The sequence below is a fragment of the Camelina sativa genome, chromosome 17 (genome assembly GCF_030686135.1).
Source record: "Camelina sativa cultivar CO46 ecotype springtype chromosome 17, ASM3068613v1".
NCBI classification, from domain to species: domain Eukaryota; kingdom Viridiplantae; phylum Streptophyta; class Magnoliopsida; order Brassicales; family Brassicaceae; genus Camelina; species Camelina sativa.
In genome coordinates this window covers 575,656-589,380 of record NC_141896.1, presented here as the reverse complement: position 1 = coordinate 589,380, position 13,725 = coordinate 575,656, and the positions used below count along the sequence as shown (strand labels likewise).

At 34.6% G+C, this 13,725-nt stretch overlaps 3 protein-coding genes and 1 long non-coding RNA gene across 5 annotated transcripts; 1 reads left to right on the top strand and 3 right to left on the bottom strand.

The window, feature by feature from the left end:
• Positions 1 to 909: 909 nt before the first annotated feature.
• On the bottom strand, positions 910 to 2,937 carry LOC104754208 (uncharacterized). Its single transcript, XM_010476349.3, has 4 exons — positions 2,666 to 2,937; positions 1,563 to 2,148; positions 1,294 to 1,438; positions 910 to 1,159 (listed from the first exon to the last, which is right to left on the bottom strand). The coding sequence occupies exons 2-4, from the start codon at positions 2,059 to 2,061 to the stop codon at positions 1,099 to 1,101; spliced, it is 705 nt and encodes a 234-aa protein (XP_010474651.1). The 5' UTR covers positions 2,062 to 2,148; positions 2,666 to 2,937; the 3' UTR covers positions 910 to 1,098.
• A 2,470-nt stretch (positions 2,938 to 5,407) lies between these two features.
• Positions 5,408 to 7,330, bottom strand: LOC104754207 (pentatricopeptide repeat-containing protein At1g02370, mitochondrial-like). Its single transcript, XM_010476348.3, has 2 exons — positions 6,931 to 7,330; positions 5,408 to 6,759 (listed from the first exon to the last, which is right to left on the bottom strand). Exons 1-2 carry the CDS (start codon positions 7,258 to 7,260, stop codon positions 5,506 to 5,508), a joined length of 1,584 nt encoding a protein of 527 aa, XP_010474650.2. The 5' UTR covers positions 7,261 to 7,330; the 3' UTR covers positions 5,408 to 5,505.
• Positions 7,331 to 8,559: 1,229 nt separating this feature from the next.
• Positions 8,560 to 9,746, top strand: LOC104754206 (chitinase 10). The gene is made up of 2 exons (XM_010476347.2): positions 8,560 to 9,045; positions 9,210 to 9,746. Exons 1-2 carry the CDS (start codon positions 8,600 to 8,602, stop codon positions 9,577 to 9,579), a joined length of 816 nt encoding a protein of 271 aa, XP_010474649.1. The 5' UTR covers positions 8,560 to 8,599; the 3' UTR covers positions 9,580 to 9,746.
• Positions 9,747 to 10,148: 402 nt separating this feature from the next.
• On the bottom strand, positions 10,149 to 12,260 carry LOC104754205 (uncharacterized). Of its 2 annotated transcripts, none has more exons than XR_762085.3 (5): positions 12,125 to 12,260; positions 11,712 to 11,965; positions 11,347 to 11,496; positions 11,158 to 11,248; positions 10,149 to 11,061 (listed from the first exon to the last, which is right to left on the bottom strand). It is a non-coding gene; the product is annotated as an uncharacterized LOC104754205 (long non-coding RNA). The 2 variants fall into 2 exon arrangements; XR_762086.3 differs by having other exon boundaries at positions 12,129 to 12,260.
• Positions 12,261 to 13,725: the final 1,465 nt, after the last annotated feature.

Sequence of the window (13,725 nt, the reverse complement as noted above, 5' to 3'; positions counted from 1 at the left end):
GTGGGCTAAATTGTAAATCAAGAAATACACGATGCAAAACTTTAAATATAGCTATATGAGCAATGAAAATGCTACTGGGTCTATCTAATTGTTATTCCAAGTGGTGCGGTGTTGTCCGTGACCATTGCCCGTGGGACGTGCATCTCCCTCGTTATAATTTTACTATTTTTTTTTGGTTTTAATATACAAATGATAAGTTACTTATTTTAGAAACTTTTAGTCAAATACGCAAATTGTCAATTCTTTTTCGTGTACATAAGTATATCCATCCAATATCACAATCAAGACTCTTGTCACCGTAGCATCTATATTAAGAATATCAACTATACAAACGACATATTGCGTGTTAACACTTAGCAGACAAACCAGCCATGAAATTCGGTTTCTCATCAAAAAAAAATACTCGTATACTACTATACGAATAGAGTAATAATGGCTTTTACATATAGAATTTATTCACGTGTAGGTTTTGAAAATTGAAATGTAGATATTGTTGTAGACCATAAACGTTGCAGAATCCAATTGGCATGCAAGTCATTTTCAGAATTTTTCGAACTGAACAAAAATATACTACTCCCTCTGTCTCATGAAAATTAATGTTTTGAGACTTTCACACATATTAAGAAAATTTTTAGTTTTTATTTGTTAATTAATTTATAATTACTTTTTGGTAGAGAGAGAAAATATAAACCAATAACAATTCAAAAATTTTAATATTTTAAATGATTACTTCTTGAAGCTTGCAAAACATCAATCTTTGTGGGACAAAAATATATCTCAAAATATCAATCTTTGTGAGACAGAGAGAGTAGTATTTTACATATTTGCTAAGTTCAATTACAAGTTTTTCCATCATGTTTCCTTCATTAAATACCCCAATCACGTAATTACTACGATACTCACAATTACTTTTCTTTTCAAAATAATTGAATAAACTGACCCGGTTAGTGAAAGTGATGATTCATCATCATTGTTCGAAACGGAGTCGTTTTACATATTCTATATTTAGCCTATACAAAAGGTGACCAGGGAAAGAACAAAACTTGAACAAAAAGAGTTTGACGACAGTTTGAGGCAAAGACCAGACAGAGAACTCATCTAGTAACTAACGTCTCTCGAGACTTCTTCTTCCGCACCCGATATTCGCTTCCTCGTATACCTGAAGTTAAACAGGTTCGAATCAGAGGATGAAGATTGTTCATATTAGCAGTTGTTTTTAGAGAGTGACTTCTTTAATTCAACAATGAGACTGAATTATATAGAAGAAATTGTTGTTGTTCTTCTTCTTCTTACCTGAATGAGGTGGTCGGGCTGGGATCGGTTTGCTCAACGGGAGGAAATTCATTGGAGAACTGAACTGATATCAATTGGTTGGTAGGTGAAACAATAGGTGCAGGTGATTTGTCTGAACTCAAACTCGAATTTCCAGGGAAGAAGCCTGCAACACCAAAATAAGAGTTGTTTCTAAGACATTTTTGGTCTTCCATGTGGATTAACACAGAACATACTCTGTTTATCCAAGTAAACAAAGCTAATGTTCACAAAGAGACTAAAAAAAGTACCTTGGAAGACTAGAAAGGCGAAGAAGAGAACCGTTACTATCATCGAGAAAATGTTAATGCACTGAGATGATGATGACGATGAAGACTTGGCTGCTTTCATTTTTTTAAGGGAACTTTTCATCCGTTCAATCCTTGCCCGCTTTCTCATAGCAAGCTCTGCTATTTCCCTCATGAACTTATGGTCACTTGCACTCAAGGAAGGGCCTTTTGGCGGTCTCGGAGGCTTTGAAGCTTTTCTAGACTTCTTAAACTTTCCAATATCGCATTTGTTCTCTGAAAGATCCATACTTTGACTGCTTTTGCCTACCTTGTTTTCGTCTCCCATTAACGGATAGATCAGATCATCAGCAATGTTTTCAGATGCAGCGAAATTCACCCGTTCAGTCCAGACCCCATTGCCTGAAACAGTAGCTGATGTGGATTCTTGTGTAACAACATCAGATCGACCAGCTTCAATGTCTACTTCAAGATCTTGCTCTCCTGAAAACATGTGATCCATCCTACACTAATTGTCTTCTCAGCTGCCAACTTAAAAGCCTACAACAACCTTATCTGACTTTCGAAACTCGCAACTTCCTTAATCGTCCTAGAAACGAGAGATTATTAAGCATACCAAATTACCAATCACCCTTCAAACACACAAAAGAGTAATGAAGCCAAATTGATACAGAGTAATGCTAATATTGGTTCACCTAAAACCCTAACTCGGAAGACAAAAGTAACTGATTTTGCTTAACCCACCGTTGAATCAATCACACGAACACTCTTTTATATAGGAATTCAGAACTGATAGATTGACTCTATACATTCGATTTCCCAAATCATCTAACAAGAAGACAGAGCAAAAACAAAGAGGTGATTCAAAAACAGTGACTCTCAGAGACAATGCAGCACCAATTTCTCGAAGAAAAGACCTATGCTAAATCAAAAGATTACAGACTTAAGAAAGAGGCAACTCTGCAATAAACCCAAAAAATACACAAATCACAGAAAGAAAGAAAGAAAAAATCAAATCTTTCGGTGAGAGTGTCAAAACCCACTAAAATAAATTTACAAAAGAGAAGAATTTGCGGATGTGCGACACTGGAACTGGAAGTACTCACCTCAAATTAGGGTTCTTCAGCAGGGTGAAATTTGTTGTTCTTCTTCTTCTTCTTTGTTGCGTATCCGAGATGATCTTTTTGTGTTGAGTATATAAACAAAACAGAAAAGCTAAAAGAATGTTTTGTTTTTTTGGATTTTGTTATGTCGCCGAACGGATTGACAAAGAAACGTTGCGACTAGATACAGACGTGCCAGCTTGTTTACCGAATCTCTCTCTAATTTACGCCGTTTGTTTGTTTGTTTTTTTTTTCTTTTTCTGTTTCCTTTTTATACAAAAAAAAAATTCAGATTCGCTTTAAAAACTTGTATCACAATTTGGATAAAATCGATTTTTCAAATATTCATTGTCCAATTGTAGAAGATAATTGGATAATTATTACTTTGTTATCATATTTGTAAGATACTAAAACTGTTATTTTCCTTTCTATAGTTATTTTTAATTTTAACCAGTATTTGTTTCTTTAAAATGTGTATCTCTTGTAAATAGGAATTTTTTTTTTCTTTAAAAAAGAAATATTTTCCAAACTTAGTTGCTGGCACACTGGCACTAACAAATAACAAGTCATGGACCACACCACAGTTACCAAATAAAATTTATTTTCTCTTTTGTCAATTGTCGGTTATTGGATTTGGATAAACAAATATATTTTATTGGTTGACAATATTTTTTTTTAAAGTTGTTATTTTATTTTTAATAAGTACAATAGAACCTCTATAAATTAATAATCTCTATCAATACTCACATATATACATTATATATTTATACTCACATATATACATTATATATGTGACTCAGTCAATGACTCCGACTTTAAAAATCGTTTGAGCAGTTATATATGGCTGTGGCCTGTGAGGCTGTGACTGATATTATAAGCTTCTTTTTCGTATAACATGATGTATTAGAATGAGAATACGTAAGCATATTAGATATTATTAGTATATATTGTTAGATGATTTGAGTGCGTTGAAATCGTTGCAAAACGTAAATGGAATCAACGAGTCTTGCAAATAGATGTTTATAGTTTTCTTGGATGCATGATCGATTATATACGTGCCAAGAAAATGTTATTGGGCTTTTTGCTTATCTATATTTAGTCTACATATTATGAGCATAAACCTATGCGATAGATATTAGGAAGCCCGGCCGTATGTGGAATAAGACAATAACTGATAGCATGCCATGCTCATGAATTATTCTTACCATTTTATATCATTTGTTACAACCTAAAATTATCGTACAGACGGGAGAATCATCAAAAGTTTCATGTAGGGTTTGTCTTAGAAACATGTTTAACAAATAATTAATATTTGAGTAGAGACGCAAAAATTAAGACATAACCATGAAACCTACATATAGATCATATATATAAATATATAATGTATATATGTGAGTATAAATATATAATGTATATATGTGAGTATAAATATATAATGTATATATGTGAGTATAAATTAGCGAATCTCTCTAATTTACGCCGTTGTTTTTTTTTTTTTTTTTCTGTTTCCTTTTTATACAAAAAAAACTCAGATTCGCTTAAAAAACTTGTATCACAATTGGATAAAATCGATTTCTCAAATATTCACTGTCCAATTGTAGAAGATAATTGGATAATTAATACTTTGTTATCATATTGGAAATATGTTAAAACTGTTATTTTCCTTTCTAAAGCTATTTTAAATTCTAACCAGTATTTGTTTCTTAAAATGTGTATATCTTGTAAATATGATTTTTTTTCCTTTTGAAAAATAATTATTTTCCAAACTTAGTTGCTGGCACTAACAAATAACAACAAGTAATGGACCACACCACAGTTACCAAATAAATTTATTTTTTCTTTGTCAATAGTCGGTTATTGGATTTGGATAAACAAATCTATTTTATTGGTTGACAATCATTTTTTTTAAGTTGTAATTCTATTTTGATAAGTATGTAGAACACCAAAAATAAATATAATTCTTTCCAAGTATAAAATAACCACAATGATTCTAATTCTCTTTTTTTTTTTTTGAACAAACCACAATGATTCTAATTCAGGTTACAAAATGATGCACAAGATTTGTAATTAATATTTTGGATCTATGGTGGCTTGTTATTTTTGTGATCAGTTTATTCTCTTTCTTTAAGATCAATGAGCTAAATTGTACCATATCTAATTATCATTTTTATCTGATTCTTCCTTTATTCTCTCATACCAACGAACTCTAGATATTAAGGATGATACCGAATCTCCAGAATCTAAATACAATGATTCTGAATCCTTTAGGCAGCAATGTAAGTTTTTTTTTTGATTTTTTTGTTTAATTAGTTCATAGTATGATTGATTTTTCCTTATTCTCCTAATTTTTGTTCTGAATCCTTTAGGCAACAATTATCAAAATTCTCCTTATTTTGGTAAATTTCAGTTTGGTGGATTTTTGCCATGGGATTATGAAGGTTGAAACTGGCTGATTCTACTGATGTTAAATTACAAAATAACAATTATAATTGGATATTTTTTCTTTTTACAATTGGATAATTATTACTACTTTTTATCAGATTTGCAAGATATTGACCACACCACATTTAATTTTATTTTCTATTTGGCAGTAGTCCATTACTGGATTTAGATAAACAAATACATTATTGGTTGACAATATTTTTGAATAAAAGTTATAATTTTATTTTGATGGAACACTAAAAAAATATATAATCCTTCCATTAAATCTTTCCATGTGTATGTATGTATTCTGAAACAAGAAGCTTTGAACTTGAAACGACACATAAGTTTTTTAAACACATTGTTCAAATAACAACAAAACATTGTTCAAATAACAACAATCATTACCAAATTACTACATGTTAGTTAATTAAAGGACAAACTGTTTCAAGCAAGGCTTGGATCTCCTCGCTTACTTCGATCTGGTGTCGAGACAATCTCTCTCGCATATCAGGACAAGTTTTCTCTGCTGCTACATAAGTCTTTATAAGAAAGGTCGCAGTTTCAGAGTCAAGAGGTCTCCACTTCGACAAAATCCTGCAGAATTCTTCTGCTCCTTGAACATCTTTAGCTTTCTCAAAGTGAAGATAAAACAAGCTGACCAGCTCTGAGCTCCAGCTCCACTCTTCTTTGTTCTCTGCTGCGGAATCAGAAACCGCTGCTCCCAAATGCTTCATAGCCAAATCCGCTTTACCCTTCTCCAACAGATGGATCATCAGAAGCTGTCTCGATTTGGAGAAAGGTCCTTTAGACTTTTTCATGGCACCATCAAGAATCTTCTCTGCTTCTTCATACATATTCACTTTTAGATACGTGTTAATCGCGATATTAGCCAGCCTCATATCGTAAGCCCAGCATTTTGATTCCCACTCTGTGAAAATCTTCTTAATCCCATCAATGTCGCCGAGTTTACTCATTGCTTGTAACATGACAAGGTAGCTCAAGTTGTTTACCTCAGGGCGTGCCTTGTTCAGCGATTCCCAAACTCTATAAACCTCAGGAGCTTTCGAGATTCCAGCGTACAAACTAATGAGAAAATGGTAGGAATCACGGTTGTTAGGATTCATCTTCTCCTCCATAGATTTCAGCGCAGATTCAGCCTTCTCGTAAAGACCAGCTTTAGTGTAGATTGCAGCCAGGTTAGAGAAAGTATTCCAAGTGGTTTTAGCTTCACTGTCTTTGCCCATTTCATCTATAACCTTCTCTAATCCATCCAAGTCATTCAAACTACCACAGCTCTGCATCCATATAGAGTAAGTGACACCAGAAGGAGATATATCCCTCTGTTTCATCGCATCAACCAACACAGGTACCTTCTCAGGTTGACCTAAGCGCATGTACATAGACATCAAGTTGTTGAACGGTAACGAATTGTTAACAAACTTGAGCTCATCCATTTTCTCAAAATGAGCTTTCGCTTTCTCTTCTTCAAGTTCCACACAGTAACAGTTCATGAGCGCCCCATAAGTCGACTGATGGATCTTTACAGAAGTATCTAAGTTGTTTAAGTAGTTCTCAGCTGCTTCTAAGCCTTTAGTCTTTCCAATTAGATCCAAACGAATCGCATGATCAGAGACAGATAATGTCATCTTCCTCTTCTCCATCCAATCAAAGATCTGAAATTTTTATCATTAACAAACGACTCACAAACATAAAAATGTCATCTTTAAGCTTCATCCGTTCGAAACAATCGAGTACATCCCTAATCAAAACCCTAAAACTAGTGAAATTACAAAACTTTAGAATCTAAAAACGTAACTAGGAAAAGGGGGAAACAAGAAACAGACCTCAAGAGCGTGTTGATGTCGACGGAACTTGCGAAGGTCCTTAGCGCAGCGAAAGAGATCGTCTTTTCTGACAGTAATACCCTCCATGATGAACTGATTTAACGTATCTGCCACTGACCCTCCCGTCACATTAAGCTTCGATAGTTTCTTGTAGAGCTCTCGCTGCCTTGACGCTGCCGTCGGAGCAGGAACAGAGGCTTCGACGCCATTTGCCGCCGCCGGAGCAAAAGAGGAGGCTTCGGTGCCAGAAGAAGACGCCGGAGAAACGGCCGTTGAACAGAATCTCTTGCCGATGCGAGAACCAGAAGCAATCAGATTACGGAAATTCATTGTTGTTAAAAATCAAAATCTATTTCTTCTCGAAACGACAAAACCTATCGAGGACGCACGGGGGAGTGACGATGGTAGGGTTTAAGGCATTAAGTATATGTCGTTTAACGAACTCGAAACGGCGTGTAGTTTACAGTTGTTGTCGTTTTTTTGTTTTTACTACTTATAAAACAATAGTTTAACTTTGTTTAATTAGTCTCTCTTAACTAGGATTATTTTAAATCACGTACATTACTTAACTCTGTAGACACTAATGACATGAGATGAATAAATCCATAGTACAATGAATTGCGATTTTTTTAGAAAGATTGTAAATATTTTTGTTTGATACTTTATTTGTAACCATTTTATCTTCTTCGAAATATGAGATTTTTTCTTAGAAGTTTTATACATGAATGTAGAGTAACCTGAACACACTTACACACATAAAAATGGGAAAACTGGTTGATCAGGGAAAGATATATAGGAACATAATTCTAGTTTATATATTTTCCAATGAGAAATCAGAAAAGGAAAAAAAAGAACGAGTTTATTGACTAGAACATTAATTTCTGTTAAGCACAGGTTGCTTGCATATTTTCTAATTTTGTTTATCTTTGCTATATAATCAAAAAGCTTTTTTTTTTTTTGTCTTGGCTCTTCAAAAATCAGAAAAGAACATACAAATATGTTGTTTATATATTACCGATTAGTTAGCCGCCGAACGAGAAATTTTTTTGTAGATTCTACATAAATAAAAAATACTGATGCGACTTTGAAAACTCGTTCATCCAGAACAAAAGAGAGAAGAAAAATTTCCATAACAAGAATGGGTCTTCAAATATTAAAAATTGAAATCAGTCTTTTTCAGTAACACCGGCGACCGAATAAAAAATCGTCATCCACACTGATTCTGATCTTATTTCTAATTCACATTACCACGTAGTACACACTATCTATATCATTCAATGATTATACATTAACATATTGGTCTCATTTTCTAAGAAGATTATTTTGTTACTTCTTTTGTTGTGTGTTTTACTTGTCTTCCCTTTTTGTTGTTGTTGTTATTTGATATTTAATTAAGGTGTAAACGATATATGAAAATATTAATTATACATAAAAAAAAAACTATAGGAAAACTATCACAGTATCACTTAACGTGAAAGAAGCATTGTTTAATGAATGAAACACATGCATGAGATGAGAGCATGTATAATAAACGAACCTTCAGACCGATTTTAAAAAGTCAACTATAACAAAGTTGAAGTCAACGCATTGACCATTTACACATCTATATAACAAACACCACAAACTCGTCTTAATTCTTACACCAAAAAACACCAAGATCCCTCTAAAAATGGCTCAACACTCTTTTCTTCTCGTATGCTTCTACCTCTCAATCTCCTCGATACTAATCTTCGGGCAAACTGAAGCCAGCTCAATCGAGAGTTTGGTTCTAAGATCTCTCTACGACTCAATATTCATCCACAAGGACAATACCGCTTGTCCCGCAAATGGTTTCTACACTTACGAGTCCTTTGTACAGGCGACGAGGCGTTTCCCGAGATTCGGGAGCGTAGGAAGCCCCGAGATGCGGCGGCTGGAAGTGGCTGCGTTTTTGGCTCAGATTTCACATGAGACTACCGGAGGATGGGCAACGGCACCAGATGGACCGTACGCTTGGGGATTGTGCTTTAAAGAAGAAGTGAGTCCACAAAGTACTTATTGCGACTCTTCTAATACGCAATGGCCGTGTTTCCCTAACAAGACTTATCAAGGAAGAGGTCCAATTCAACTATCTTGGTAGGTTCATATAAGTATTTCATTATTGCAATTTTGAGCATAATGGTATTCGAAGCAACGGCTACATCAAAGATAAAATAAATTATATCATGCAAGATTCGGTCAACCATCATAATTGTTTCTAATTATTATTATATTTTTTTTTTTATTGTTTGGGATAATAGGAATTATAATTACGGACCGGCCGGTAGAGCCTTAGGATTCGACGGTCTAAGGAATCCAGAAACGGTGTCAACTAATTCAGTGATAGCTTTCCAAACAGCACTTTGGTTTTGGATGACGTCGCAGAGTCCCAAACCGTCGTGCCATGATGTCATGATCGGGAGATACCGACCTACGGAGGCAGATTTGGCCGCTAACCGTATCGGCGGTTTTGGTTTAACCACAAACATTATAAACGGCGGTTTAGAGTGCGGGATTCCTGGAGACGGACGGATTAATGACCGGATCGGGTATTTTCAAAGATATGCTGGGCTATTTAAAGTAGCGACTGGGCCTAATTTGGACTGTGAAAATCAAAGGCCTTTTGCTTAAATAATTAATTTGGTTGACCCAAAAATATTACTTTAGTATACAAAAAAGTCAACAACTGTGTAAGCTCACACATGGAGCAATGAAGGTGTTTAGTTTTATTTTCTCTATAATGTATATTTCTGTGGGTTGTCTTTTGATTTAATGTGATTTGATGGTTTTGATTTCAACTACTACCTAAAAATAAATTAATTGAGACAAAGTTATTCCCATGGTATTCTTGATGATTGTGTTATTTTATCTCACACCTTTTATCTCATTTTCAACAAACAACCACTATGTTGGTTATACTTTTACATACTATATTTGAAGGTTTGAGCTCTTTTTTTTGCTTGTTTCTGGTTTCAGAAATATTAAGCATAGGAATGATTAATATATGAAACTCCATCAAATTAAATAGATGGTATATCAAAGATAATTCAATACTATTTCTAAAAAATTGAAATCTAATGGTTTATGACTTATGCTTGATAAGAAAAAGTTAAAACCGAGGAGAAGAATCATACGCCAGGTGGAACAGCTAGCTTTTGGGGCGAGATATAAATGCGACACAAAAGTCAGACAAAAACCACTTGCCACCCAAAGATTTAAGAGTCCCACTGGATTCTCTCCTCCGTTGGATTTTAAAACACATAACATCGATCCACAATACCACACAGGCCCACTTCTTTTGTTTCTCTCTATATATATAAACAAGTATTAGAATCATCACATGACAAGACAAACAGAGAGACACACAACGAAACAAGTGCTTCTTTAGAGTTGATCATCATCATCAATGGCGTCAATTGTTCTTCTGCTCACAGAAATCCTACACCTTACAAACCCTGAATTCCCTGCTTCTTCCTCCATGCTTCTCACGTCATCATCTTCTACCTCTACGTATTACACACATGAGCAGAAATCTCCAAGAGCCACAAGACTCGACAGTGTCAAGATCTCACCTCTTCACGAAGATCCTCAAGATTCAAGAGTTATGATCGATTTGTTCTAGACTTCCTTAACCCATCTCTCTCTCTCTCTCTCTCTCTCTCTCTCTCTCTCATGCTTTTTGTATTTTTCTCCTCCCCCCTTTTGGCCACAAATTGTAGTAATACTTATGAGAAAGATCAATGAAAACTTTACAAGCTTAAACTGTTGTCAAAGTCAAAAGAGCAATCTAAGTATCTCTATTTGGTTTTTATTCTATTTTTGTTACTTGTAAGCTTACCTCGACAGGAAATTGTTGAATTGGGTTGCAACTTGCAAGCGCTTCCACACACCATCCCAATGCTACACCAGCAACATAATTGCCACCCAAGAACATCGCATCATGACCCAATGATGAAAGAAACGCTTTCTCTGCGTACGTCTACCAAATCAATGTTAGTCTATCAGAAACAGAGGAATGGCTTGAGGCCACACTCTTACTCCAAGTACAACTGGATCAGTAGAATTTGGCAGTATCAGCATCTTCTCCCCTGCTTCCACTAACTCACATTCTGACTGCAAAGAGACCAATAGATGTCAACTTTACTCTTTGTTCCTCTAAAAATTGTGAATTCGTTCGTAGTCTCAAGAAACTTGCTTATTAGTAATTACCTCTGATAAGATCCCCGTGTTGGTAGCTCCGCCAACGTAGTTCAATAGCAAGAATCTTCCAGGTGGTGCCCGATTTAACTGTCTATTGTTCCTGGATAAGTGTATAGAACAGATGAACAATGACGTTACCTTTTTAACATAAGGAATATATATAGTCATAATCAGGAACTTAACCATCTTAAGTATTACCTCGAAGCCTTCCTTGCCTTCTTTTAAATCACCATCTATTAAGCATTCGTTTTCGGATTTGCCTCTTTCGGGAATGAGACAGATACTGCTTCAACTGGCGGATAGCGCTACAAAACTACCCCCTACACTCATCAATCAACACTTGTGGCTCTGTACAAAAAAGTAATTTCACAAGTCAATTTTGTATCCTCTGCTGTCCAGCTTAGTAATACTTTAGAGCTTCCAAGACACCTTAACTTTGCTTCCCAAATCAAGAAAAAAAAACAAGATAATGCAAAAGTGTTTATTACAAAAGTCTTTGCATTGTTCTCCTTGAAAAGGGTGAGAGAGAACAAGAAAACAGAGTCATTCCTGAAATACTATACCTTGTAGAGAAGAGATTGCCTCTGCCAACATTGTGAGTCCTTTTCCTGAAAACACACACAACTGTTTCCCCATTTTTTTTTTTGGCTTTGACGGAACCAGCCTCAATTCCAGAGGCAAAATTAGGATCTCCTAAGACTTAGCTTTATCCTTACAAAGTTACAAGTTTTCAAACCACACATTCCACAAGGCTTTTAAATTCGCTTAACCAAAAGACACAGCATCCGATTCTGGCCATACCTCCTCTCCTATTGAACTGCAAAACACACTATACTATCAGATACTCTCAATTGTTCCGCAGATAAATAACTTCATCAATACTACTATGCTTTCAGAATCAAATCTAGAACATCGAATTGCATTACAAGTGAACAGATATGTGAGTCGAAACAAATTGAAGGAATTTAGACGGTACCTACCACCACGACTGCGTTGCCGCCGGCCGGAGAGAACGGAGAAGTGAGATATTTTCCATAGCGATCGCTACGGTAAGAAACCTTCCAAGCAAGGCAGAGTTTTTCAGATGAAATAAAAATAACGTCCCGAGTCCTGCTGAGTCCAAAGATCCATTATTGTACTTATATGGGCCAACTTAAAAGCCCATTAAATATGTTGGGTTAAAAATATAATGTTCTCTATTTTGTTAATGTTATTAGCAAGTTAAAGTTCATAATTGTATACAATTGCAGTGTAACTTCAACATAAACTGTCAAAAAAAACTCATAACAGTTGTACCATAAAATTAAAGAGCATTTCTTTTTTCCTTTTGTTTTTGCAAATGATCCCTTCCAGCTTATTATATAGCAAAATTAATCACCCACCTCTTCCTATAATAATCTAAAATGTTAATGTGATAATTTTCAACATTTTATTTTTTACATAAATATCTGACCTCTAAAAAAACAAAATTGGATGATGAGTTGGGCAGCGGATCAATATGGATGTTGGAATTAGTGTACTATGAAAAAAAAATGAATCATGGATCAACCATTACATTCACAAACAGTACTTGGTATAGTTCAGTTCCAACCATAATGATGGGAACAAACAATAGCATAGAATCAATAATGCTAACGTGTTTTTTTTTTTCTTTCATTTATTAATCGAAACAGTGTTTAAGTAAGTAAGTCGATTGGAACGTATATTCCGAAAGGTCGTTGTCGTTTATGGGAGATGGAAACATGGAGTGGCTGTGGTTTTGCTTCGTCGCTCGCTAAGACACCAACAAAAAATGGAAAGTACCGAGTGTCAGACATAGCAGCATGTCCATCACGAGGGATCACGTGAACGACACGCATTTTCTTCTCTCTTTTTAGGATTTTTTCAGGCCCATCTTTTTTTTTTTATTCAACGCCTAGGTACATTAAAGAAGGTTAGATGTATAACATTCTTTAAACATAATCATGATATTTTTTGTACTCAAATATTTTTCACAAATTACCCGAAATAAAATTTGAATCTTATGCTTTTATTATTATTACTATAAGTAACCAGGTAAGCGTATTCAAAATATGTTGTAATTGAATTGAATGTCAAAAAAGAAAATATATCTGTAGTAATAATTGGAGTTTTTTTTTTTTTTTTTTTTTTTAGCGTATGAAACTGTTCATAATTGGAGTTTTTCATTAAGGAAATAATAACGTGGACCATCGCACCTGCTAGGTGTATGTATGGTTGATGCCGACTTGACTCTAAAATTCCAATAAATGTGTCGTGGGGTTACAGAAAAACAAAAAGCTTATTCGTTTATAGTATTGGCTTTGGGTCTACAACCCACGTGGGATTTATCGATAAAACCCTAAATGATTTTTTTCCAGGAACCCATTAATAGTAGTCATGAATCGTATTCTCTAAGCAGCTGGAATCATCGTTCGTTGTTGTTGAAAAGCAAAAAAAAAAAAAATTGTGATCAGCGTATTTAACTAATTTTTGAATTTTATGTGTTCGCTTAAGCAAACTATACATTAAATACCTATATGTAATAGACATCTTATTCTATAATAAAAAAAAATATAT